Here is a 23,320-nt window from a genome sequence, read left to right as displayed (position 1 = left end):
CCCAGCAACCTGAGGCTTCCCCAGTCCTCTCCCTTTTTGTCTGGCTTCAAGCCGCCTTAACTGAGAAGGTGACTTATTCTTACTTTTCTTCACAGGCCCCTCAGCTCCTCCACCTCTGCTGGTACCTTCCCCAGCAGAAGCAACCTCATGGCTCTCCTCCACTGGGGTCACAACCGCATTGGCGAAGGAGCGAGGACAACGGCTGAAAGGGTGACCGAGCACACCACACAGGTTACACCTAATGTCCTTACAGGATGCAGCGAGATGACCTAGCCCACCACACAAAGCGCACTTCTGCACTTGGCAGCTGGCGCTAAAGTGGGTGGGGTCACCGCACCTGTGACAGACCTTCGGCTGCCCCTGGTAGAAAATCAGGATTCTGTCCCGTCCAAGAAAGGCTGAAGAAGGAATGTGGGCGACTGTGCCGCCTGAACACTTCAACTTCATCATGAAGGTCCAGGCCCCAGACCAAATGCCAAATTCATCGCGGTTTTTCTGCGGTACCTGTACAACCTCACCATAACGACTTAGCCAAGTCATGATGTCCATGCAAGAAAGTGACTCGTTACGGGTCAAAACGGTCACCTTCTTGACTGTGTTTTGGCGAGACACTGCTTGCACAGCAAAGTCTCGCCATGCGGGCTCGTTCTTTGCCAGCTCATAATTCGACCAGAAGAGCTCTAAGCCCTCCGGCCGAACAAAGCTGACATCGAACTCCGGAGTACCATAAGGATGTATCAGGGCAAAGATGTCACTAGCCCTGAAGTTCATCCTCAGGAGGAGCTCCACCACCCTTGACCTGGGTGGGCATGCGTCACTGCCCCTCCAGCGAAGACGAACCACATTCCTACGGGAGGCTCCGGGCCCACTTGTGGGTAAAGACCATACAGTCTCTCCCCCCCTTTTCTCTTGGAAGGCTGCCAGGCCATGCCTGTCTGTCCAGAAGGACAGATCAACATCTCTCCCCTCTACAGTGATTGACTTTTCCCCTCTCCTGAGAGCCTCCAGAAGACGCCTTTGCAAAACGCTATTCCCAGAGCCAGGAGACAAGGAGTTAACCCCACTTGCCCCAGCAGTGACACTCGCATAGCTCCTTATGGGAGCGGCCACCACTGGGGGTGCAGATGGTCCAGCACTCACACCAGGATCCCCCTCAGCACCATTCACCACCCCAACATTCACCACACTATGTACAATACTGCCTCGCTTCCTTGCATCACTCACACCAGCTGGGCCAGGAGGACCTGGGGTTGCCTCGGCGTCACTGGGCACTGGGGGTAGAGCCACCTCCATAGCTGATACAGCCTGAGAAGAGGCAGCTCCAACCCCGATCTTACTTGTGCCCTCTGCCTCATTGGCATTAACCCCTTGTTGTCCAGCAGTTTTTATAATGTTTGAGCATCGCTGCTCGATTGGTGGTAGAGGCCTCTTGTCCTTACAGACTCCAGACAGTCTTTTTCCCCCTTTCATATCTGCAGAGTTTGATGCACCAATACAGAATAATACTTTTTCTGCGCCTTTCTCTGCAGGCTGCACGGGATGTTTGGGAGGCGCCGCACTACAAGCCCCAGCAGCCCCATCACGCTGCCGCTGCTCATCGGAGCAAGCAACAGCGCTAGGGGCCACAGGAGCCACCGCCACTGCCCCTGGCACTGGGCCACCCCCCCCTCCCACTGGGGGGCAGCGCACAGTACCAGGACCTGCTGGATCGCCCTCACTGTCCGGCCTTTCGGCCGATGCCTTCCCTACACCATCCTTGCTACTACAAACAAGGCTGGTGCTCTGCGCCATGATGGAACGTGGCTTTGCACTCTCCCCGCACCCTGGCACCGAGTCCACTGCAGGATTCGTGCTGGGCTGGGCAACGGGGCCTACACGACAGGCTGGCACTGCTGCCCGCCCGGAGGAAACAGGGAGGGGACGAAACACCAGATTCACCTCCTGAGACACCTTGGTCTTCTTGGGTCTCGTCTTCTTTCTCTTTTGGTCGTCATCTGGCATATCATCGCCGAAGGAGAAGTTCTGGAGGTGAACTGGGGACTCAAGCTGACGGATCTGAGCCATTAGCGCCCCCCCCTGGCCGCTGTCATCACTTTCCTCCTCCAGGTTGGCAGAGCCGCAGCCTGATGGTAATGGCGCTTGCTCTGCAGGCAGCCTGTCGTGCGAGGCCTGCTGGTGTTGGTGCAGGCCACCAGACGGACACGGCAGGTCTTCCTCATCCTCCTCATCATCGCCATCATCCGCCTGGACCTGAAGCCCCTTCAGCTTTCTCAGCTTATCCTGGCGCATATCATCAAACCGGGCGTCGTTTTCTAATTTCTCACGAAACGGACCGCTGTGCTCACGGATTAGATGACGCTTTTCTTCCAGAGCGGTGACCTCGGCTTTTAGTCTGTCTATGGTGTTAAGAAGATCAGACTTTTTCTTCTTAGTGGCCACCCCCGCTAGGGCCAAGGTCTCCCTTATCTCCTCCTGGAGCCTCCTCAGCGCTTTTCCAGCTTCCTCGTACTCACGGAGGTGCTCAGCAATCCGGGAGCCATAGATGGAAGCAGACTCCCGGGCCTTAAGTTCACCCCATGCTTTTTGCACACCTCCGTGAGCACCCAGCTTTCCAGCTGAACCACCCAGCTTTCCCGCACAGTCACTCAGCTTTCCAGGAGGAGCACTCAGGCTGATGTTACTTGCCTTAATATTCTGTGTTCCGGAGACCTTGCGGCTTCCCTGGGTCTTGGGGGTGGCAGCCGAGGTCACATCGCTGCGTCCTTGGCTCCGGGCAGATCTTCTCACGCCATCAGTTTTGGCCGGTATCTGGCTTTTCCTGCCCCCCGCCGGCCTGGTCCGGGAGACAGGAGCCTGGGACTTTCCTGCAGGATTCATCCCACAGAACCCACTCCCTCCCTGGGGAGGAGAGAGCAGGCCTGGGTGGATTGGGTTTGCTCCAGGTGGTGCAGGAGCTCAGCTGAACACAACCACACCCGTCAGCAGTTCACAGCAGAATGATCCAGCACTCACTATTCTGCTGCTGGTGCAGTCACTGTGTACATACATGACATTACTTATCCTGTACTGATCCTGAGTTACATCCTGTATTATACTCCAGAGCTGCACTCACTATTCTGCTGCTGGTGCAGTCACTGTGTACATACATGACATTACTTATCCTGTACTGATCCTGAGTTACATCCTGTATTATACCCCAGAGCTGCACTCACTATTCTGCTGCTGGTGCAGTCACTGTGTACATACATGACATTACTTATCCTGTACTGATCCTGAGTTACATCCAGTATTATACTCCAGAGCTGCACTCACTATTCTGCTGCTGGCGCAGTCACTGTGTACATACATGACATTACTTATCCTGTACTGATCCTGAGTTACATCCTGTATTATACCCCAGAGCTGCACTCACTATTCTGCTGGTGCAGTCACTGTGTACATACATGACATTACTTATCCTGTACTGATCCTGAGTTATATCCTGTATTATACCCAGAGCTGCACTCACTATTCTGCTGCTGGTGCAGTCACTGTGTACATACATGACATTACTTATCCTGTACTGATCCTGAGCTACATCCTGTATTATACCCCAGAGCTGCACTCACTATTCTGCTGCTGGTGCAGTCACTGTGTACATACATGACATTACTTATCCTGTACTGATCCTGAGTTACATCCTGTATTATACTCCAGAGCTGCACTCACTATTCTGCTGCTGGTGCAGTCACTGTGTACATACATGACATTACTTATCCTGTACTGATCCTGAGTTACATCCTGTATTATACTAAAGAGCTGCACTCACTATTCTGTCAATGTGTACCTATATGACATAGCCATGGAAAGCTGGGTGATGCTTATGTTTAGGTAGTGTATTAACCCCTTGTTTTCTTCCTCTTCATAGATCCACCCACTGTCACGCTGTCCATCCACCCACAGACAGTCTTGGAGGGTGAGAGGGTCCGCTTTACCTGTATGGCCACTGCTAACCCGGCCATCAAGGGTTACAGGTGTGTATCTAATATTTGCGTTCTCAGTCAGTTCACACTTTGGCGCATCAGTTCTGATAACTCTTCCATATTTGGCATTTGCTCAGCAAAAGAATTTTGAACATCTCACCAGCGACTGCTCATTTACTAATGGCTGAGACGCGGGTACATAATGGCCGAGCATTGCCAACTGGCGTCACTGCCAACAACGCAGGCGCCATATTGAATGAACTGCAGCTCTGGAGATCCCGCAGCATCTGATTCATTATATAAATGAGGAGGCGGAAGATTTACCGACCGCCACGTCAGCGGATTTCATTCTTTACAAATAACATCGAGTCTTGTGGTAATTTCCGGTACATTTATATATAGAGCGTCACTACGACAACTCTGACTGGAAATGGTCACTTAGCTTTCCCAGAATCCTTTTTGTTCTCATTCTAGTGACAGGTGGAGGCTCCTCCAATCGCCCCTTCATCACATCATCCCTTTAACTAAGTCAAATTGCCATTAAAGGGGTTTTCCCGCCAAACAAGATAGGCCCTGTTTATTGAATAGGGCCTAACTTGCTGATCGGTGGAAGTCTCAGTGATGTGACCCACACAGATCACAAAAACGGGGGGTCCGATGAGGTCCCAGTTATCTACGTTAGACCCCTTGTCGTTCCCCGAGATGAATGGAGCAGGCAACCTAAACCTCCACCGATCAGCAAGTTAGGCCCTAAGAAAAATTGACAATTGGGTGGTACTCGTTGGAGGGAGTCCCTATACAAGGACACTTTAATCAGTGTGGGGTCAGGACACACCCCTTTGGTAGGTAGCATGTAATTTATCAGAAGATTTATCAGAAGTGTCTGAGGTAAAATTGTCCTAGGTACCCATGGCAACCAATCAGAGCTCAGCTTTCATTTCCCCACAGCTGTTTATAAAATTAAATCTAAGCTCTGATTGGTTTCCATGGTCATCTAGAACAGTTTTACCTCAGACACTTCTGATAAATCTCCCCCCAAATTTAATCTATATATTAATATTTCCAGGAGGAATAACAACTGCACAAAAATGAATTAGTATATTTTATGTGCTATTTGACAACTGGGCGTTACTAGTTAGGGGTTGTCCATATATAAAGTCACTGTCCAATTTCAGTTGAGGATGTACACGCCCCTTTGGCAAAACAGCAAAAATGCACAAAAACATATGTATAAAATGACTCGAAGTAGGTGAGATATCGGGAGGGTTCTGTTCACTTGGGATCTTTCGGTTTTAGGGGGAGAATCTCTTTAACGTCCCCCCGCGTTCCTGCGCCCCCCAGGACCATCAATCCAAGGTCCCGCAGCCGGCAGAGGCGGCACGAGCGCTGGAGGCGAGACCCGGGTGTCCATTAAACACCTTATCTGAGGAATTTAATGCCTTTTTATTTTACGATCCTGTTTACTGCCAACTGCTTCTGTTTTACAATCATGCATATTTAAACCGAACGGGTGTATTAATGTTTTATTTATCGCTGCCTTCAAGAGCGCCTGTTCTCCTGTGTGTTTGTGTAGCGCCGGCAATAAGTGCAGACGCCGCTCCGTAGTGGAGAGGGGGGAGAGCCATCGCGCCGGATCGCACGCCACTTAACTACACCCCTGCTTCTACTGTATTTTATTGTGAATGCAATTCCAGAACTGCAGTTAAGACTGACACATCACCGCTGGAGCAATTCTTATTAACCATATATAATACTAATGTACCTCTGTGTCTCAGGTGGGCCAAAGGGGGCGTCATCATTGAAGCGGCCAAAGAAAGCTCATACGAGACGCAGGTGGATTATACGTTTTTCACCGAGCCGGTCTCCTGCGAAGTGCACAACGAGGTCGGGAGCACAAACGTCAGCACTCTGGTGGATGTACATTGTAAGTGAAGTGCATAATGCTGTAGAACTACATGCCCCAGCATGCCTCGCCCATTAGGGGTGTAGCTATTGGGAAAACAGATGTAGAAACTTTTTGAATACCCTAAATTAATTTTGTGTGGCAAAATGTTGGCACAATCATAAATTAGTCCACACCTTTTCCCACTAAACCACACCCCTATCCACTTAGGAAACACCCTTTCCCACTAAACCACACCCCTATCGACATAGGTCACATCCTTTTCCACTAACCCACACCCCTATCCACTTAGGACACACCCCTTCCCACTAAACCACACCACCCTATTTACTAAATCTCTCCCCTTCTAACTAATGGTGGAACATATAAAAGGTAAATCTGGAGACATAATTAGAGTGGTCCTATATATTTATATGTGTCCCGTAAAAAAATAAGCCCCCAGTGCAGCTCTGATACAAAAATAAACAGTTATTGTTTTTGCAATAAAAATAATAATAACTACTTTATTTATATTACTATATGTAAGAAATTATCCAAAATTTGGCCATTACAGCCATATGTTGGGTTCAAAATCCATTCTTGGGACCCGACTAGTCTATTGGTCGTGTTACATTCTCAGTGCTGCATCTTCCTATCTTCAGGGAGGAGCAGGCAATCAATGGGCTCTAAACTATAGGGCACAAATCTTCTGACCTCCCCTTTTAGAGTAGCATGCAGATTCAATAATTCCAAACCCTGCCTAAGAATACTGGGCGGAGCTAATTATGGTTCACTCCTCTGCTTAATGGCAACTTTCTCTACAGAGGTTCTAGCTGTGGATCAGTTAATTGCTATCGGAGTCTCTGAAGCACCCTCACCTCAGATCAGTTCAATGGTTTATCCCAATTAAACTAGGCGGAGCAAAGTATTCCTCTGTTCAGTGGTCACTTTCTCAAATATCAAATATTCTAGCATTAAATTTATTTTTGGGAGAGTGCCTAAACTACTCTATTGTTGTGTAAATCCTCTCATCCCAAATCAGTAGTTCAATGGTTTACGCCCCCGCCTATTTAAACTGAGCAGGCTAAAATATAGTCCATTCCTCTGCTCAGTGTCCACGTTCTCACACAAGATTCTATTAGTGAAATTGTACATTTTTTGCGTAGTCTCTGAACAATGTCCCCTTAACCCAGATCAGAAGGACATGATCTACAGAACACTTAAGAAAAGATACAATAGTCCCCATTAGAGAATACTAGGCGGAGCAAAGTATAGTCCACTCCTCTGCTTAATTGCCACTTGCTCACTTAAGATTTTACAAGTGAACTTGTTAATTTTCCGGGTAGTCTCTGAACCACATCCCCTCAACCCAGATCGATAGGGCACACTCTACGGATGAGCAAAGAGAAACATTCAATGGTTTACGCCCCTGCTTAAGAGTACTGGGCGGGGCAAAGTATAGTCCAATCCTCAGCTTAGTGACCACTTGCTTAGCAGGTTTTAGCAGGAAAGTAAGTCAATTTTTGGTGAAATTCTAAACCGTACGACTGTCCCCTCATTGTAGATCTACTATTTCGCAGAGTAGGACACTCTCTATCACGTTATCCTTCACTCAGGAGTCAAAAAATGTTTCTTAAAAGAGGAAATTTACATTTTGTCAAGATCTGATAAATGTTAAAAAATTACAATCCTGTTCCATTAGGAATCACATTTCTTATTCTTTTGAAGACCGTGAGGGAACCCGTGTCTCTGGCGATACGCTTTTGATTTATTGCGTTCTCTCGCGTCGCTACTATGGCTGGGCATGAATTAGTAATGCTCAATACCCCTGACATTGGACAGGGAGCTCTATTTTAAGAGCCTGACAGAACGTATGTGATGGCCTAGGGACCCCCACTAATGATGTGAATCTTTTGCTCCAAAGTTCCCCCCAGAATCGTTGTCGAGCCCAAACCTGCCACGACGGACATGGGCTCCGACGCCACCCTGACCTGCATCTGGACGGGAAATCCTCCGCTAACTCTGACGTGGACCAAGAAGGGATCAAATATGGTGAGTAGGCCTTACTCTCTTAAAGACAACCTGTCACCACCCCGATACCTCTCCATTGTGCCATCACTACATTTATGGGACCGGAAAGCCCTGGAAAGTCTCATAGAAGTGACTCGATCCCTGGTTGGGACCCTTCCGACCCGTGTTCTCTTGATCTTGAGGTGAATCCCAAGGCATTATGGACATTTCCCTAATATTGTAAATGGGGGACAATCATCATTAGTGGCACAACCCCCTTAAGTTACTAGGACTAGTATTGAGCTTTTCATGGTGCTGGGGGTTTCCCCCTCCATGGATATTCCATTAATATTTTAGTCATGGAGAACCCTCCAAACTTACATTAAGACAGTCTTCATCTCTTCTTTTCAGGTCTTAAGCAACAGCAACCAGCTCTTCCTGAAGTCTGTGAGCCAGGAAGACGCAGGGCAGTACGTGTGCAAAGCCATCGTCCCCCGTATCGGAGTAGGGGAGAGGGAGGTGACGCTATTTGTCAATGGTGAGTACCTACATAGAGATATGCAGCATGCAACACCTCGAAGGGAAAACATATCACTGAAATGGGCGTCAAGAAAAGGCGTTTACCGAGATTCTGCAAAAATGTGCTCAGTCAATGGGGCAGATTTACTTACCGTGTCCTGTCGCGATCCCGCAGTGCATTGTCCGATGAGGATTTGGGTCTTCCGCGATTCACTAAGATCGTGTGCCCAAGTTCCTGCATCCTTCGCTTCTGTGCCGAGGTCCGCCGGAGTTCACCTGCTTCTTCCCCAGTGTGTGTCTTGCGACACAATTCGAATTGTTAAATCCCGCGTGTAGTCTGAATGTGCCAAAATCCAATCGCTTGCAACAAAATCCCGGGGAAAATTGGCCCAAAACGGAAATAGTTGGGAAACCCGACGAGAATGCGTCCGACGGACCCTTAGTAAATGAGCCCCAATGTATTGTAAAGTTGAAGGTCCATTCTTCCCTTGATCATTGGGTAGAATCGAGATGTAGGTAGAGATGGTACTATCCTCATCTACGACTTCCATGGAACAAATTTATCCACAAAACATGGATAAGGGTCAGTTCAATTCTAGTGCAATAACGTATTAGTTTCATTGACTTTCTTCTAGCAAAGGGAACTCCTGTGTCCGGTTCAAGGCCGAAACACGGCTGAAGGATCGGCAGCCTTCATACTAGTCACACTTTCTATTTCTTTTGTGTATAGTGATCCGAATTTTGTAAAAAATGGAGAAGCCCTTTAAGCGAGAAATTATATGGTTCTATAAGCACACCCTTAACATAATGGCAAAATTTACAGTCGGAACCATCGGAGCGACACTGTTAGTCTAGTCCGCCTGTGCTGAACGGAAAGAGAAGGGGAAACCCATTAATCCTGACGAAAAAGTAATGTCCCAAAATGATGTGAGTGCGGGGCTAGAGCCCTCCCATAGTGACCTTTCATGAGAACTAGTGAAGTGAGGAAGGAGAGAAGCCACGTCCGGGGAAATGCCGCATCCATCAGAGTAATATCCACTTTGGTTATACTGGCACAAGCAAATTATACGCAGAGATAAAATCAGCAGATTGGGCGATAAAACAAAGAAAGATATAAAACAAATAGTGCATATTACGCCTAATGTGCTCGCAAATTCGGCAGGATTGCATTAACTCCCCCTGACGAGATAATGGGCACGAACATCGCCCTAATCTGTCTCACAAAGAGACGTCTGTCTGCCAGAGGACAGCCTTAAAGGGGTCCTTTCATCATATCTGCCAGAGAGTTCCACAAATCAAGATAATCTCATCTATGAGACGCTTCGGAATACAATGTACTGGGGAATTAAAGGGTAACTCCATCCAAAACTGATACTAACATAGTGCATGAGGGTGAAATAAAAAACACCAATTGACTGCCACCGATTACCCTGTAGTGGTGTTCAAGTACAATTCATTTCCTTTTATTTAGTTTACTTTTGACTACCCTTGGGAAGTGTTACTCCATGTCACTCAGTTTTTTAAGACACATTCAAAAACCCTAAACCTCTGTCCATCCTTCTCTAAGGTCCTCCTGTCATAACCAGCGAGGGAGAACAGTACGCTGTGCGAGGCGGAGTGGGGCAAGTAGAGTGTTTCATCGGAAGCACTCCACCTCCGGATCGGATTGTGAGTATATATTTTTGTGATCTTCATTTTGAGTTATACTACTTAATAAAATGAGTGTGCTGGTGGTAGAAAAAAAATTATGGGACTGAGTGCTGTTTTGGTGGGACTGAGGGCTGGTCTGATGGGACTGAAGCCTTGTCTGGGACATAGAGCTGGTCTGTAGGTTGAGGGATGATCTGATGACATTGACAAGATTCAGGGCTGCTTTGTTGGGACTGAGAGCTGATCTGCTAGGACTGAGAGCTGCTAGGACTGAGATCTGGTCTGGTAGGACTGAGAGCTGGTAGGACTGAGAGCTGGTCCGGTAGGACTGAGAGCTGGTAGAACTGAGAGCTGATCTGGTAGGACTGAGAGCTGGTCTGGTAGGACTGAGAGCTGGTCTGGTAGGACTGAGAGCTGGTCTGCTAGGACTGAGAGCAGGTCTGGTAGGACTGAGAGCTGGTCTGCTAGGACTGAGAGCTGGTCTGGTAGGACTGAGCTGGTAGGACTGAGAGCTGGTCTGCTAGGACTGAGAGCTGGTGTGCTAGGACTGAGAGCTGGTCTGGTAGGACTGAGAGCTGGTAGGACTTAGAGCTGGTCTGGTAGGACTGAGAGCCGGTCTGGTGGGACTGAGAGCTGGTCTGCTAGGACTGAGAGCTGGTCTGCTAGGACTGAGAGCTGGTCTGGTAGGACTGAGAGCTGGTCTGGTAGGACTGAGAGCTGGTAGGATTGAGAGCTGGTCTGGTGGGACTGAGAGCCGGTCTGGTGGGACTGAGAGCCGGTCTGGTGGGACTGAGAGCTGGTCTGGTGGGACTGAAGCTTTATTTGTTGGGGCATAGTGTTGGTCTGTAGGATCGAGGGCTGATCTGACAAGATTCAGGGCTGATCTGATGAGACTGAGGGCTGATCTGATGTGCTATGATAGAGATCGGGTGGGATTCAAATATGTTCTGTTGGGATTGAGGAATGATCTGGCAGGATTGAGTGCTCGTCTGGTGGGATTGGGGGGGATGATCTGACGAGATTGAGGGCCAATCTGACGAGATCCGGGGCTGATCTGATGGCACCGAGGGATGATCTGCTGAGATAGAGATTTGATCTGGTGGGATTGAGATATGTTCTGGTGGGATTGAGTGGTGATCTGGTGGGTGTGAGGGATGATCTTCAATGTCATGGCCAACCTTAGAGGATCTTGAAGAGTAGACAAGACTTTAGCTTCCTCGGAAATACTTTCCGATGATATGGATAGCCACCATGTGTGTCAGTATATGGAGGTGTCAATTGTTCAGTTACCCCTACCATATGGTGTTGATATATTGGAGCCCACAGCTGTCACGGTCACGGGTGCCCCTGCAACCCATATCCATATACTGTGCCGCCGGAGCCTACCTGCCTCCAGCAGCGGTCTCCTCACTCCCTGCGCTCTGTATGACTTAAAGGGCCAGCACCCGATAATTGGCGCTGCTGAGATAAATTCCTGTCCCTTCCTGTGTCCCCGGCCAGATCTGTGTGCTTTGAAGAGAAAGCTTCGTTCCATGCCATTTGCGATTATCCTGATTTCCCGTTGTGACCTTAATTCCGTTCTTGACTTCGATTCTGTGCTGCCTGTCCTGACCTACCACTACGTCCCCAACTATGATCCCATGCTGCCTGTCTCGACCTTCTTCCTGTCCCTGACGATTCTGTACTATGCCTTGGCTGCCACCACGGACAAAGTTGCGCCTGTGGAACGACCTGGTGGTACCACAATGCAACAAGTCCAACCCGCATTGCGGCAGGTTCTGGTGAAAACTGGGTCTGCGGTGGTCCAGAAAATCCACAACCTCCGATCCTGACAACAGCTATGCCTCCATGATATATGTATTTACTTTTGTACTCTCCTGAAAGCTAATAAATCTAAGGCGAGCCACCGTATTGACGTAATCCGGAGCGGCGGACCTCAAAAATGCAATTCCAGCTCTGAACTCTCCATGATTAAAGTTTTGACCACCCTCGGAGAAAAGGGGATATATGGCAATTATTTCTTTTATGGGCTATGCTCCGCTGATGAATGATTATTCTAATAATCACATCTTGCTGAAGAGACAACGACCCCGGCACCATTCTACAAATCCATAACCGGGAGCCCGCTTCCTAAAGCAATAGCGCCCCCTGGCTGGCTCTCGTAGTACTCCAACGCCTCTTGTTTTTGTCTATTTTTTTAAAAAAAATCGAAGAGACAGGAGGAGGATCGAGGATAAATAAACACACGCAAGGGTTTCAGATGCCAGAGCCCTAACGTTAATGACGGCAGTGGTCGGTCCCTCCTCGGCAGATATATATGTCTTTTTTGCATTAATTAAAGTGCAAATTTGTGCCGGATTCACAGCTGCTTCACCACCGAGTCCCGAGGGAGACGCGTTCTCCAAACAGCATCCACCGCGGCTGAAATCATTTTATCACGGCTTACAAAATGAAGTGTTTAGCAGAGGAAGCGACTGAGGAGAATTCATTATTGGCTTTTCAGTGATTTGGATTTTCCAGTTAACTATTACAGATCTGCGCGGCTCCAGCGAGTAATGTCTATGTCTCCCCAGGCTGCTCCATTAGAGAGGCCATTTAACCTGCGCTTATTGGAGTATCGGTGACATATTATATGCCATCGTCTCGTCATTGTGTACAAGAGAATAATGGCTGCCAGGAAATGTTAAAAAAAAAATTTACAAAAATTTATTACTGGCTTTTATCCATTTTTTTTTTTTTTGCTTAAAAATATTTAGCAAATTTAGATAATTTCACAAAAATTTTACAAGGTTTTGCAAACTCCTCGTCGCTTGCCGAAAAGGGGGACGCCATTCTTGATCATGTCACTGATGAACCTTTTAAACACGGGGGGGGGGGGTCATTTATCATTTTAATTTTTTCCCAGCCGTTGGTATTTTTGCGCCTTTTTGCTGCGTAATGGCTGTTTTGCGCCTATTTTGCGCCTCAATTTTTTTGTGTGTGTTTTTGTGCCCTATTTGTCTTTACAGATGTTTGTGTCCGATTTACTATACTATTGCGCCTATATGGGTGCAAATAATTGCACAATAAAACACAAGTCCTGACTGTGCTTAGGAAAGGTAATGGTATGATTTGCGCTACAACATTTTTTACAATTTTTTAAAAAAAAATCTTCATTTGACAAAGAACCAAAACTACAAAGACAAATAAGGTGCAAACAATAGACTCACAAAAGGTGCAAAAAAGAGCTCAGAGAATGGGGGGAAATAAGATAAATGACCCCCATGGAGTGATGAAACCATAGTATTGGAGAAAGAATTCCTAAATTTACTTGCTACATTTATAATTAAAAGTGTAAATTGTTGGTCATTTGGTGGTAGTTTCAAAAATGTTAGACACACTGGGGCACATTTACTCACCCGGTCCTGTCGCGATCCCCGATCCGGACGGTGCGACGAAGATGAAGTACGGCGCAATTCACCAACATCGTGCGCCGGAGATCCTGCATCTGTCTCTTCCCAGCTGAGGTCCGCCGGTGTTCACATTCTTCTTCCCGTTGTATGTGAGTGCATGTCTTGCAACACAATTTGCGATGTTAAACCCTGCGTGTTGTCCGAATCCGTCGGATCGTCCGGTGGCCCGTCCCCTGATTTGTGTCGCGTGAAAGCCGACGATGATGTGCCAAAATCCGATCGCATGCGCTAAAAAAACCCTGTTAAATGCGGCGCAACACGGAAATCGTCGGGAAACCCAACGAAAATGTGGTCTGCGGACCCTTAGTAAATGAGCCCCAATGAACGGAAAATTTTGAAAAATATTCTGGTATTATTGGAAACAAAAAGATGTGGGGTTGCATTGTAATATTAGGGAGTAGAAAGGGAAGTGGGAAATAGAGATAGATAAGGATGTTACAGATGTTTGCCAAAATTCAAGCCGACTGTAGGTGATAAAAACCAAACTTAACGGGAACCTGTCATCAGCAATTGCCCTTATAAACCACTACCAGTATATTGTCTAGCAACGTAACACCTTCTAGTTTTTGCTTCTTTCATAGTCCAGTGTGTTGACTTCATCCAGAAAATCAACTTTGAAGTGAAATGTAAATTGGTTGTATAAAGTCAAGGAGGCGGAGAGTTTAACACTGAAGTCAAGGTGGGGGGCTCTGATCGCCTTCTCTTCTGTGATTGATATTGTGCACTGGACTTCAATAGATCTGGTTAGTGATGTCTCAGGATACCGGACCATTAATAACAGTTAATAACAGTAAAGGGGCTTTCTGAGGAGGAGAGAGCTTGACTTCAGTGTTAAACTCTCCGCCTCCTTGACTTTATACAACCAATTTACATCTCACTTTAAAGTTGATTTTCTGGATGATGCCTCCACACTGAGCCATGAAAGAAACATAATCTGGAAGGTGGTCAGCTGTATGACAACATACTGGTAGTGCAGTGATGGCTAACCTATGGCACTAGTGCCAGAGGTGGCACTCAGAGCCCTTTCTGTGGGCACTCAGGCCATCACCAGAGATGACTCCAGGTATCTTCCTGCAGTCCCAGACAGCCCAGGACTTGCTGTGCACAGAGCTATTTTAAAGTGACAGCACTACCTGGGACTACTGGAGGAGTGGGAATGTATGGACAGATCTGGATTATCATTGTAGCTCCTGCTCCGACCCTGACAATTCTTCCTGTTTATGGGACCTTGAAGGGAAACTACAATCATCATGCAAATTTCTCCTATTTTCTGCTTTATTGGTGTCCTCAGGGTGCTGGTATGAATGAAACTGTGACAGAGCAAGGAGTATATATCTCAAATTAAATTTCTATGTTGGCGCTTTGTAATAAATAAGTGGGTCTTGACTGTAGTTTGGGCACTCGGTCTCACTTTCTGCTGACTGGTTCCCTTGAAAGGAAATCTACCATCAAATTCCATGATGATAAACCAGGGGCACTTACTCATAGATCCAGGCACCGTGACTGTGGGAATCTTCTGATATTTGTTATCCATGGCCTCCTTCCATGGATGAAATTTGTATATGAAAATTGTATATTTGCCTAGAAATGCTCCTACGTCAGTAAATCAATATTATTCATTTTTTTTTACAACTTCTGCAGACTCCCCAGTCGTATGAAAGTGACAAATAATCATCATGATCTTAGTAAGATCAGAGTTTCCTTTTTTTCTAAAGATTTATTTCTTGGAAACTTTAGGCCTGGGCATGGAAGGAGAAGTATCTAGAGATTGGAACCATGGATAGGTATACTGTGGAACGGACAAAAACAGACAGCGGAGTCCGATCCATCCTGACCATCAACAACGTCATGGAGGCGGACTTTCAGACCAGCTACAACTGCACGGCATGGAACGCCTTTGGACCGGGAACGGCCATCATCAAGCTGGTAGAGAAAGGTATGGATGTGTAGCCTTACTATTTCCCAAAAATCTACAAACTATATCTACAAACATCTTCAAAAAAACCTACAAACCCTTTAGGGTAATCATTGTTTTCTTTTTTTCAGAAGGGGTACCAGTAGGAATCATCGCCGGTATAACTATCTCAGCCGGGATCCTAGTCATTATCTTCTTTGGCTTCTTCATTTTCTTCCTCTACCGACGTCGTAAAGGCAGTGAGTACCAGCGTTAAAGTCTTCTGACAAATGTATGAGGAGCTCGTGGCTTTCCCAGTGGAGCCAATTAAGAGGCTATGCCATAGTTTGTGATAAGTGATGTATCCAATGACTGCACAGTTGCTCGGGTGGTTTGTACGAGAGGAGACAAGCACAACACTTGAATACTGAGATTCTGCGAAGATGCTCTGTCAGTTTATGTGGAGATGTTCTTGGCGAGATCATACGTTAGGAAAAGCAAGACAAGGAAACCACAAAAGTAAATAACAACCAAAGTTGAAAGTTACTTAGTAGAACAAGTATATATCCACATCTGGAGTTGGTTTTCAGTTTAGCTCAGTTTGACTCATCTGATTAGTTAATACTTTTACGGCAAAGTCGGGAAGGAATTTCACTTCATTCTGTAAACAAATGCTATTTTTCCTACCAGGTCGGAAGGATGTCACCCTAAGGAAACTGGATATCAAAGTGGAGACGGTTAATCGGGAACCTCTAACGATGCACCCTGACAGAGAGGAGGACACATCCAGCGTTTCTACCGCAACTCGTGTCATGAAGGCCATCTATTCGGTAAGAAAAGGATGTCTGCTTGATAATATAACTTATTTTTATAGTTATCATACATCCACTTTGGATTCCATTTGTACCTCCCCAAGTTCAGCTTACGACGGCCATACAACAGGTATTTTGAATGACCATTACTTGTCCCTTGTAGGTGGTCCATGAAGGATATTTACCTATAGCATCAGTCTGTACCAAACAACTGCGATAAGTTGAGGCCTAGTTTGAGGTCTTATTGATCTGATCGGTCGTCGTTGTTTTAATGTTCATTTTAGATCAATGATCTAGAGTGTTGAGTTTCCAGACCACAATGAGCTTGAAAAACGATATGTTCTCTTCGTAGAATGATTTCTTTCTAAAGACCAAAAGTAACACTGGTCAGCCATTGGCTTGACTTCAACTTACATGACTTGGGTATTCTTAAATCTCCTTGGAGACTGTAGGGCAGTGGTGGAACCTATGGCACGTGTGCCGGAGGCGGCACTCCGTACCCTTTCTGTGGGCACCCGGGCCATTGCCCCAGGACACCAGACAGGACTCAAAGAATTTTCCTGCAACTTGGAAGCAAAGATGCTGCTTTCATTGATATTTTAAAGTGACAAACTTGGCTACTTGGGAATGTAGGAAGAGGGAGAATGTGTAGACAGGCCCCAATTATCTTTGGAGGACCTCCTGCTGGCCCCATGATACTCTTTATACAGAGTGACACTGGAAAGAAGCTACAATGATGGAAATTTTCCCTCCTTCTTTCTACTGTGTTGGTGTCCGCAGGAGGCCAGTATGATTAAACTTTGTTGAAGCACAGGGAGCAATAAGTTACTGCTTTAATTTTTGGTTGGCACCTTGCGATAAATGAGGGTTTGGGGTTGCAGTTTGGGCACTCCGTCGCTAAAAGGTTCACCATCACTGCTGTAGGGTTTCCTATATTTGTAATATTTCAATAAATACAGTGTGTAGAACTTATTATCATAGAGATTTCTTATGATTTCGATGAATAACTATCGTGAAGCTTGATTAACTTACCTGTAGACTGACCTTTCTCACCCAAATTCTTTGTTTTAGTCTTTTAAGGACGACGTGGACTTGAAGCAAGACCTACGATGTGACACCATTGACAGGGAGGAGTATGAGCTCAAGGTGCGGCATCCGTATATTTTCAACCAATACAAATAAATTTCGAACCAAATGTGGCACTTTCAGGATGTCTAGATACCACCGGTCTCTGCACATGTCTCGGAGCTGTGTAACATTAACGTGATGATGCTGGCGGAAGCTACACGTAGCATCTTCTAGTCACAAGACTGAACGTATCTTTGATTTGCACACTGTATTAAGCACGAACGAGTTGTCTGGCATGCGAGATCATCGAGTGCTGTGTAATTTTTGTGAAATGTGTAAACTGTTCTGTATTTAATACCTCTCTCTTTCTCTTCCTCTTACTTCTTCTATACCTTGGAGAGTGAAGCAAACATTACTATACAGTTGCATACTTTTTAGGGATTAGAGAAGGGTTGCTGTTCAATTTCCGAATTCTGACTTGTAAACTGTTTGATGAAGAAGGTTGGAAATCCCGATTACACTTCTGTGAAGTTAGGGGAGATGGTGGCAACAGATTGTTGCAGGTGTAATGAGGAGACGTTATAGGATAAGGGATTCTGTCTAGTGAGACCATGGAACTCGAAAGTCCAATGATTCCAGATGGATCTTACACTGGATGTCCTTCGTTGAAAAGTTGGGAATTATTTTATTGCAGACTTGTGTGCAACTGTGTGGACTGTGCCTTCAGCCAAAATGGAGTGGCCTTCACAATTCATATGGATTTACAAAATAAATTCAACTTGGACATTATGGATACAGACTTCTTACTGCGGACTGATCGAAACGCTTCTCCTCCTCTTATGTCGGATACGGAGCACAGTGTACATCTCATCACACATCGCGTAAATCATCACCTTGGGTCTAGTCATCAAAGTCGTTTTTATGAATGTAACTGATTAAGTCTCATACACTGATAGAGTAAAGCGAATTCGGAACAATTTAGGCTGAAAAATTTAGCTTTGGCTCCAGTAATGGTGGGGTCGAATTATTATCTAGATAAGACCAACCTTATTAAGAAGCTCCAACCAAGCTAAGAATGTTTTGGCTTTTTGCTGTGTAGACCTTGATGACTAGATTTGGGCACTTCTCATTTTTGTATCTCTGTATTCGGCAGGCTTCAGCCCCGGGTTATCATATTTTATATGCTAAAAAGGAAATGTTTATGTAAATGTCTGTAGTCCGAAGCATTTTTACATTAATAAATGTATGCACCTGTATAGTGACTTTTGCTTCACTGCGTATTTGAGCACATGAGTATGTAAAACACATAGAGGGATTGTTCAGAAAAACCGAGTCGCCTATCTCAGGCTAGCCGCCATCTTCTCCAAGTTCCTCTTCTCTCCTTCCTCTCAATAATCATTTTTCCCTATTCTATATTCATGTCCATCATTATCTGCCATTGATCACGCTGCTCTTCTTCCCTAGGATCCAACCAATGGGTATTACAACGTCCGGGCTCACGACGACAGACCGAACTCCCGAACTGTGTTGTATCCAGATTACCGTAATCCTGGACCAGCACGTTTCGATGCTCGCCCTTCATCCCGTCTCTCACACTCCAGTGGTTATGCCCAACTGAACACTTATAGTCGGGCTGCTACTTCAGATTATAGTACAGACCCGACGCCCGCAGTAACTCCAGCAACAACAGATACCACCAGTCAACTTTCGTATGAGAACTATGAAAAATTTGGGACACATGGGTATTCAGCCAATTCTGGGTACCCAACATACCGGCTTGGTTATACGCAGCCAACCACAACGGCGATGGATCGAGGACCTTACGATACTTTTGATCCAGTCAGCAAGTTCACAGGTGCCACTCGGTTCTCATACACTTCCCAACATTCCGACTATGGACAGAGGTTTCAACAAAGGATGCAGACACATGTCTAAGGATTGTGAAAGGAAAAAAGTGGAACTGGTGGGCATAAAAGGGGAAAAATGAGGATGACACTATTTAGTTTTTCATCTAAAGGCAAGAAAGGACTCAAGGAGGAGAAGAAACTGCATCTTCTGATACTCAGGGACCTTAATGTCTTGATCTCAGAAGTCCCCCAAGAAAACAGTCAATGTTGCCCAACCAGAAAAGCCGTGAGGCTTTGATACGGAATAAGATGCCAAACTGAAGGCTGGCCTTTTAGCACCTGATCATTCCTTGAAGACCACTGATTTTGCCATCTGTTGTATGGCGTATGGTATGACTTAAAAAGTCAACTTGGTACCAGTGAAGCTTTTCACTTTGATGAGTCCCCATAGTCTCTTGGGGCACCTGTCTGTGTTTTTTTTTATTACTCCCTTCATTTGCCATTGAAAATCGAGTCTTACCGTACATAGCAGGGTCATTATTTTGTAGTTCTACATTCCAGCTATCGGAGAAGGAAGGTTGAGTCATATTGTTGTGTAGATTGTATGACGTAGATGGTTCTATCAGGCTTGGGTTTGGTAAGAGCAAGAAACTATTTCTGCTCGAAAGGTAGGTAACGAGTGAATCGGACAATCAAAAAAACATGAGTTTTCATTTGCATCTTTATAGGTTTTTTCTGTTTGGAGGATTCTAATCTATATACAGGCGGTCCCCTACTTAAGGACACCTGACTTACAGACAACCCATAGTTACAGACGGACCCCTCTGCCCACTGTGACCTCTGGTGAAGCTCTCTGGATGCTTTACTATAGTCCCAGACTGCAGTGATCAGCTGTGAGGTGTCTGTAATGAAACTTTATTGATAATTCTTGGTCCAATTACACCAAAAATTTTGAAACTCCGATTGTCACTGGGGCAAAAGAAAAAAAATTGTCTAGAACTTCCATTATAAAATATACAGTTTCGACTTACATACAAATTCAACTTAAGAACAAACCTCCAGACCCTATCTTGTATGTAACCCGGGGACTGCCTGTATAATGCTTTAGTCCAGCTCTTGGAAGGTACTGGTCCCTTTGCAGAGATCCAGCTGGTCTTACGAGGGAAGCCAATTTGCAACTTTTGGTCCTCCTTGGTCTAGATTTCCCAACAAGCTCTGAGCCATATTACACTTTATATATTTTAATACAATTTTTTTTGAATTATTGAGCACATCATACATAAACATCCCTTCACCCTATGTGCGGATTGTAAATCACTATCATCCTATTTACAACTATTTGACCCTTCCATCCAGAAACCTAGACCATGGTCTTCTCGAGGAGATCTGTAGCACGGAGCTTCGGTAGGCAATAAGTAACAGGCGGTGTTACATTTCTTTAAACTCCAGCATTGCTCTTTGGCTGAGGAGAAAAAAAAAAAAAAAAAAGATACTCAGGGATGAATGGTCCAATATCTTGGTAAAATGGTTGGTCACATATGCAAGAGAGTCTCGTGGACTTAAGTCTCGTGAACTTTCAGTTCCAAGGTGTAAATAGACATCCAAAGTATAATTTAATGGATATGGTCGTAGCTACTCCTAACATGGAGTCAACTGTCCATTTGGGAGATTTTTTTAAGGTTTTTTGGGGGTCATAGTCCAATTTGAAACTCCAACCACCATAATTTCCCATCGTAGCTTGAACCCTTTTATAGTGAACTTAAATTTGTCCACGTTGGTGCTTGGTCAAAGTCTTGGAGGGTAAAGCCCTACCTTCAGAGGGACTACAAGAAAACTTTTTGTTTTTAACTTTAAGGCCAGATATTGATCCTGATCTTATAACTGTGACAAACAGATGACTTCTTTCTCAAACTTCCTTCGAGGTGGTACAATTTTTCATCACATCTCATAATGAATACGCATGTCTCCATTCTACTTTACCCGATGCAGTAAAAATGGACCCTTTTTTTAAAAAAAATTTATCTTATTGCCAAAGTCTTCTCCACATGAGTCTAAGATGTTTGGATGTGTTCCAAAAATTTGTCGTAAGGGAACTTAGCTACTACTTTTGGTCCAATTCGATTCTATTTTACCAGGCAAATTAGGGCATTCCTCTTGGTATCCGATAATATTCATACCACTTTTTATTTTTTTTTTCTTCCTGTGCCTTGACTTATAATTGTTAAGGTTTGTTATTTAGAAGAAAAAAAGAAAAATTCAAAAAGAAAGGAAAAAAAAAAAAAAGTATTTGCCAAGACCTGTCTGTGAATGGTACTTTATATTTATTCATCATCAGTTGTCATTTCTTAATGTTTTGTCCAATCTTCTCATTCATATATAAAAAAAACATACCCGTATATACTCGAGTATAAGCCGACCCAAGTATAAGCCGAGGCCCCTAATTTTACCACAAAAACCTGGTAAAATTAATATTCTTTTTACTCGAGTATAAGCCGAGTTTGGGTTTTCAGCACATTTTGTTGTGCTGAAAAACTAGGCTTATACTCGAGTATATATGGTAATTCTGGAATTTATTTAAAAAAACACTGAAACAAACTCATATAGCATTTCTAAAATTAGTATTGATGGACGGTATTTGTATTTGGTAAAAGTTAAAGTGACTTCTCACTGACTTCCACTCAATGGCCGGTTGACGATGGTCGGGTATATCGACGACGTCCTTCCAATAATATTTGAAAATACCCTTTTATTTTTTTGTTTAAAGGTACAGTAATGTAAACTTATGCTGCTTCGGCCTTCATACGACCTCCATGTGTACATTATTGTTAGGATTTAAACAATTATCTTTTATGTTTTTTCGCCAAAGCCAACCACGATACACCATGCTTAACCAACGCAACTTTATCGCTAATTTCCACCATTCAAAAATTTTACCCAAATATTAGGTTTATTCCTGGAAATGGTTAAGTGTATCGATTTTCTTATTAAACTGTACATATATTTTTTTTTTTTTTTACAATTTCAACCAAATGTATCTTTTGCACGAAATCTGTTCTTTTTGCAAACAGATCCTCGTAGGCAATCATTTTTGTACAGTACGTGTGTAAATATACATATATATTTTTTATATATCTTGTAAAACGTGAGAAGCATACACGAGTGACATTATCAGTATTATGTTTTATTATTTTCTTCTTTTTATCCGCACACCCGTTGACGTTTCTTGAGATATTTTCTTGGTCAAGAAGATTTTTTTTCTTTTACCTTTTTTATTTGCTCTGTTGTTTTCTACATTGGTCCAATGTAAAACAATACAATGTCCTTTTGATATACTGTGTCACTGGTTGTTCTGAGATTTTATAATTTGCATCTTGGACATCTTTTGAGATATTTAAAGGGAAAACCACAAAAAATGTATAAAAATATTTTTTACAGTAAAATTCCTCCAATTTGGAATTTTTTTTATTGGTAAATTTCAAGCAATTAGAAGAATTTACTCATTTTTGTTTTCACTAAGCTGCAAGTCCTACTGGATGAACTTTTTCTACGTCTTTTTGTTGAAATAAAGGAATTTTACTGTACGACTGTTCACAAAAAAAAATGATCTGCGTTGTGTTGTTGAGAAAAATAAAATGTATTAAAGGAAAACCAGTATGTCACACTATACAAACACCTACCCCCCCTATGGTAATCACATATGTAACACTCTGATGCTCTGTTTAATAATAAAAGATTGCTACAAGCAATGTTTTTTATCTTCTCTAAAGACCTCCCATGCTTATTTACCATTGTGGGCGGGTCTGGGAAAGTATCAGGGAAAAAATATTTTGGATTTTTTTTTTCTTAAAGAGGCGGTACAACCGGGATGACCACATGATCCAGGTCATATTAATATCTAGCAGATATTAGAAGAGTAAGTGCAATTATAAAAAAAAACCTATCACCATCTTCAGCTACTCCCGTCCTACAATAGGTGCTTCACCTCTTACTTTGGCGCAGTCGGAATGTTTTCTCTATCGGATACCATTACCAAGGAATCATTGGTATTAGGTTTGACAATAATCAAATGGGAGGTCCTGGTTTGGAGTAGCTTAGCACCGCCTACCTGACAGTTGGCAAATTAGCATATTAGGTGCCAAAACTAACATCACTAATTATGCAGGAACGGATGGGGCCAGGGAGGAAATTCAAAATGTGTCAGGATCAACCTAACGTCACCAATGT

General features: G+C 44.5%; 1 protein-coding gene across 1 annotated transcript in view; it reads left to right on the top strand.

The window, feature by feature from the left end:
• Nucleotides 1-22,856, top strand: part of KIRREL1 (kirre like nephrin family adhesion molecule 1) — a 180,242-nt gene extending 157,386 nt beyond the window's left edge. The window contains exons 6-15 of the mRNA XM_072114949.1: nucleotides 3,908-4,013; nucleotides 5,738-5,886; nucleotides 7,769-7,896; nucleotides 8,266-8,392; nucleotides 9,941-10,041; nucleotides 15,213-15,411; nucleotides 15,522-15,629; nucleotides 16,060-16,199; nucleotides 17,253-17,327; nucleotides 18,714-22,856. Of these exons, the coding sequence (XP_071971050.1) occupies nucleotides 3,908-4,013; nucleotides 5,738-5,886; nucleotides 7,769-7,896; nucleotides 8,266-8,392; nucleotides 9,941-10,041; nucleotides 15,213-15,411; nucleotides 15,522-15,629; nucleotides 16,060-16,199; nucleotides 17,253-17,327; nucleotides 18,714-19,184 (1,604 nt within the window). The 3' untranslated portion in view covers nucleotides 19,185-22,856. The remainder of the gene's footprint in view (nucleotides 1-3,907; nucleotides 4,014-5,737; nucleotides 5,887-7,768; nucleotides 7,897-8,265; nucleotides 8,393-9,940; nucleotides 10,042-15,212; nucleotides 15,412-15,521; nucleotides 15,630-16,059; nucleotides 16,200-17,252; nucleotides 17,328-18,713) is intronic.
• Nucleotides 22,857-23,320: the final 464 nt, after the last annotated feature.

The sequence above is a fragment of the Engystomops pustulosus genome, chromosome 7, assembly GCF_040894005.1.
Source record: "Engystomops pustulosus chromosome 7, aEngPut4.maternal, whole genome shotgun sequence".
NCBI lineage: Eukaryota > Metazoa > Chordata > Amphibia > Anura > Leptodactylidae > Engystomops > Engystomops pustulosus.
Note: the sequence above shows the minus strand (reverse complement) of the source record. Positions and strands in the feature narration are given on the sequence as shown.